Below are 5,315 nucleotides of genomic sequence, written 5' to 3' on the forward strand. Positions count from 1 at the left end.
ACCGAGATTCCGGCGCGAATCGTCCTTTATTCGTCGCGGCGTCACGCCAACTCCTAGATGGATGTTGCTGAACCGCGTTCTCGTGTCAGCGATTTGCATCGTCGCGCGATTCCTCGCGGTCTGTCCAGCCTTCGTGGAAGGTCAGTGATGAAACCTCGTTCGAAACGTGTCAAATTTGTAAAAAGAAAAAGAGAAGGGGAATCGTTGAACAGGATTTTTATACAACCGATTCGAGTGACACGTGTAATGTATATATATGTGTGTGTGTGCGTGTGTGTGTGTGTGTGGAACGCGGTCGTTGATGTGCCTAGGAGAATCTGCGTCAATTTTTCGTAAACGTAGTTTGAAATATGTGATCCAGTTCTTTTTTCCAAGTTTCATCGTGTTCTGTGACATGTCGTAGAGACTTGTTAGATTGGAGCTGGGTACACTGCGATCGCGTTCTTCTTCGTGTGAATACTTGTTCGTTCTCGTCGATTTCGGTTCTAATGATAATCATCGTTCGAGGATTTGCTATGCAAAGCAAATGGTTTCGACTTGGTGCGTTGGATTCGCGACACATCGGGGCTCAACGTGGCACAGTGTTTCAAAGGGGTGGAGATGGATATCACGGTGTTGTTCACCTGTGTTTTTTCACCAACGTGCAATGATAAATATGCGTTTGAACGCATATTTAACGCGGATCGACAGAGACGGTCTTTGATGGGTACGGCTATTTCCACGCGGTAAATTAGGATAATTTGTTTCCGCGCTTCACACTCGTCTGTTTTTATTTGTATCCCCACAAACCTGTACAGCCAGTGAGATGTAATAATTACGCGAGCTTTTCAATTTGCCTGAAAACATCTCTCAACGTTCGCTGCGGAATAAATCCTGCAGTTCTCGTTTGATCGTTGCTTCGTTTAATCTGCGAATGAGAATAATTCTATGAGAAAAAGAAATTTAAACAATTTTTTTAAACAAAATTAACTCGAGTGAGATAGGAGAGCATTTTTGATTCTTTATGAAAATATCTTCTTAAAGAAGTTATCAATCGTCTTATCAATCCGTGAAAAGACACGAAGAGAGAAAATAATTAATTCAAAATATAATAATTTTATCATTTCTATAGCGATTGCAAAGAATATTGGAAGAAAAATTTTGCTGTCAAAATTGATCTCTTAATTTTTTTCTTAAATTTTATTTTTTAATGACATTCAAAGAGATTATTTTTGAGAACCACCTGTATGATTTGGATACATTAATATTTTTTTAAACAAATATATATAGATAAAATTATCTTTTATGCATCGAAGATTTATCCTAGCGAGAAGCAGGCTGTATAAATTACATATATTATTTTCAAATTTGTAGGAGATACTCGATACGTTTCTCTTGCATCTTAATCATTGATCGACGTACATTATTTTTTAATATTCTTCCCAGATCTTTCATCTTGAGCGATGTGAATTTTTAAATATTCTCATAATTTGAAATTCAAATCGATCCTTCCATTTATATTTATGCGGAGAGACTCGATTTCTCGAATGAAAATAAAAATTTTTATTCAACAATTTCGAGATAGGATGGAGCCATGAAATATTTTAAAAAATGCAATTACAAATGAAATTGAAATTAACAATACACATACCTTTGTAAACGTAATTGTGTATTCTTCCTTTCGATTTATAGGCAAACATTCCCAAGATACATATCGTCATGTTCATATTTTCACTTCTCAAATATTCTCTGCATTCACAATGTATTAAATTCCCGTCTCTTCGTTATTGCTAGGATCATTTCGATATTATTTTACCTTCATTAAAAAAAAGAATCGAAACCATTAAACCAACATACATTATACGTAACAGCATAATTATTTTCATTTCGTTTGATTTATCGTAGAATCATTAAACCTGTAAATGATCCAAGAAATATCATCTTCTCGTTAAGAACAACTTAGTTTGCGTTCGATATTATATAGCAATACGATCCCTTGGCAAACTACGTGTCTATATCCGAGACATGTTACACACCGGATATCTCACTCGTGGTGGAGACTCTGGAAGGGTGGTGTCTCCACCACGAGACTTTCCTCTCGTCGACGCGCGATTATCCCTCGATATCACGCTGCATTATTTATCCGCCCCCATAAAACCGTCGAATTTTCGGCGAAGGCGAGAAACCCTCTCGGAGGAAGGCAAGGAAACTTTTGTCCGTTATCCACCGGGTTCCGCCCTCCTCGACAATAAGAAATGGAACGGAGGAGGCGACTGGCTGCGAAGCTTCCACCTTTTTCATCTTCCCTCTTTTTTTTTCTTTTCTCCTCCCTCAACCCGTGCTCCCCTACTTTATTCGAGCAACTTCCCCGCAAGAACCGGAAATCTGTTCGCGCCGGTTGCCAAAAAATCGCTGGCATCGTAACGACGCTCATTTAATTTCGGGCCAACAAATGCTACTGAATGTATCTTCCATGCCAATGTTCTTTTCCAGCTTATTGTTCGAGTTTCAATGCGTGCAAGGACGATGCATTCTTTTCTTTTTTCTTCTTTGTCGAACGATTAAGTCAATCGATAAATCGATACGAGTTGAATCGAAAGGGGATGAAAGAGTTAGAGCGTTGATATTTGATGATTGTTTGAATCTAAGTTCTTCTTTTTTTTTTTTTTAAAGTTTTAATCATGGATGTATGTGCGGGATTTAGACAAAATTCCTGTTTCGGACTAATGACCGATACATGCATCCAATATAAAAAAGGTATTCTCTATTTCATTATATTTTAAATAACCATATTGGAATAATTGAATACAGGATTATCGTATAGAATGAATCGTATAGAGAAAGATTACAACACTTTCCTTATACTTCTAAAAATATAACACCTTGTATAAATACTTAACTCACTCGCCAACTTTATTAAGGGCGTGAATACTACCCTCGTGTATTTTTTAACGACCAAAGAATCCAATTCTATTCCTCCAATCTCCAATCGATCTCTCTAAAGCTTCGCCCTCGCGTAAAAAAAAAAAAACAACCCTAAACTCAACTCACGAAAAATTCCCCGGTTCCGCCAATTACATCTCATCCCGAAACCCGTGCATAAACTAGCGATTCGAACTAAGACCCTCGTCGAATTAATGCGAATACTTTCCCCTACCTATCCCCGACAGATTCTTGCCGATAAACCACCTTTTAGCGAGCGCGCCCAGCGTTATATCGCCGCCATAAATTCCCTACACTTCTTCCACCGTGTGCCATCTTCTTTGGTAATAAGCTATCGTATAAAGTGTGTCCCATACCTATCTTCGTCCCTGCTCTCACCTCGAGTAAACAGGCGCTCGATACTTTTCCTCCCCCGAGGAGGTTGCTGGGGAGGGGAGGGCGAGCGATGGGGTTGTGTTCCACCGATAACCGACAAATTTTTTACTGTGGGCGCTCGAAGAGAAAATCCGAGAGGGTGGGAGAGGGCCACGCAACGATTTTTAAAGCGAGGCTCCCCGAATTCCGCCCCGTAAATCTGTGCGGGGGAGGACTTCACGGTTGTATAGATAGGATAGATAAGGGGATAGACAGTACGGATAGGGGATCCCTTTTGGCCTGTTCACGCGCGTGTATGCGCCATTATAGAGATTCCGAAACGATTCTTTCTCATTTCTCATGGCTCGAGCGTGGATCTTTTTCTCGATTAAGCATTTGTTCGAATGGAAATTTTTTTTTTTTCAGTTCAGTTGTAATATTGTAGTATCGGGATTGTAGATTGATTATTGGATTTTTGAGTTTTGTGTTAGGTGAATTAGATCTGAAACATTTTTAATCTTTTTTGCTTATTGATGAATCTGTGAATTTTCGTGTAGAATCTTGTAAAACTTTGGATAAGTTGCTTTTAATTGTTGGAACGAGGGAAGGCTGTTATCTTAATAACAATAACGTTGATCTATATTGTGATCAGCGATATTTCATCTTTTCCGCCATAAATAATAAAGTCGTTTAAAATGAAGATTGCAGGGATGAGAAACAGTCAGGTGTAAAGATTGGCGTAGATAGTGTGTATTGCAGTAGTTCTCAAACCGGTTATCTTATCACAAATGAAACGATAATAAGATTTTCAATCTTACGTTTAATATAATATTTTAAATGTGAAATATCCAAACATCCAAATCTGGAAAATATTAAAATAAAAGTATTATAAAAATGATAGGAGTGTTTAAGTATATTTTCAATATAAATATAGTTAATATATTTTTTTTAAATAAATTTTTAAAATAATTGTCACTATATTGTATCCGACTCAATTTCATTTTTCGATAAAATCACAGTGAAGTTGTATTCATTTCCCACATAAAAATTCCATGTATATCTGCAACAAATGCAGATTTTCCAAATTGCAGCCACGATTTTATTTTATGCGTGAATTTGAATTGCTTGGAAATTATCACTTCGAATGCATACGCTTTTCGAAACACGTATTTACATACGTATATACCTATCCTACGTGGAAAGGTTTTTAAATATAGAAAAAAATTTACAAAGTTCCTTTCGTTACACTCCTCTTAATTTTCAACTACAATTCTATCTGAATTCATTTAAACTTTTATTAACAAACAAAAAATCGAATCTATCATTCGATCTTTCAGAAATTAAATAATTTCATCCCCTTATGAAATTTAATTCCTATGAATAATCATTGACTTCCATTCCATTCAATAGTTCAATTTAATCAAGTTGTAAGTTGACAAATTTCGCTTCTTTATCACGATCCATTGTCAGCAATATATAAATATTGGCAATAGAAAATCTGGCATCGATACTCGTGCCACCCTTCGTTTTGCAATGCACATTAGTTTCACTTTGTCGGGAAATTAGGCTACTGTGATTGAGTGATCTGAATCGATGCACAGCATTGTTCGCAGAATTCCATTGTAAGCATGGTGCGCAGACCGGTCATTAATATACAACACGCCACAAGGCGACATTCAACCCCTAAAATCAGGCGAACGATCTCTTGCCAGCAGGATATTGATTGATCCGTTGAAATAACTCTTCGTTGCCGGCCACAATAATGCTGACTTAACAATGCGTATACCGATCCGAGATTTATGATTCGGTCGTTCTTGACGAATTTTCGCCACAGAAATTATGTACCCTCTTCGCGGATATCGTTCTCCATTAATTTGATTTGACAATCTGATGATCCGATGCATCTGATTTATTTGCCATTTTTATTAAATTTTGAATCGAATATCGTGTAGAATGTGTCCTTGTAAAACTGATTTCTTTTTAATACGACGAAATTGGATAAGTTAAAATGGGAAAGTAATTTTGTGAAAAAAAAAAAA

At 37.0% G+C, this 5,315-nt stretch overlaps 1 protein-coding gene across 4 annotated transcripts in view; it reads left to right on the plus strand.

Annotated features, from left to right (window-relative positions):
- The window catches only part of LOC102677282 (limbic system-associated membrane protein-like), a 313,371-nt gene that overhangs the window by 136,934 nt on the left and 171,122 nt on the right, over positions 1 to 5,315 (plus strand). For 3 of the 4 annotated variants that reach the window (XM_031509419.1, XM_031509406.1, XM_031509413.1), the window contains exon 1: positions 7 to 140. The exons of the other annotated variant lie outside the window; for it this stretch is intronic. In XM_031509419.1, the coding sequence (XP_031365279.1) occupies positions 62 to 140 (79 nt within the window). In that variant the 5' untranslated portion in view covers positions 7 to 61. Of the gene's footprint in view, positions 1 to 6; positions 141 to 5,315 lie in introns of those variants that run through there. 4 annotated transcript variants of the gene reach the window in all.

Source organism: Apis dorsata, unplaced genomic scaffold (assembly GCF_000469605.1).
Source record: "Apis dorsata unplaced genomic scaffold, Apis dorsata 1.3 scaffold_13, whole genome shotgun sequence".
Lineage (NCBI taxonomy): Eukaryota > Metazoa > Arthropoda > Insecta > Hymenoptera > Apidae > Apis > Apis dorsata.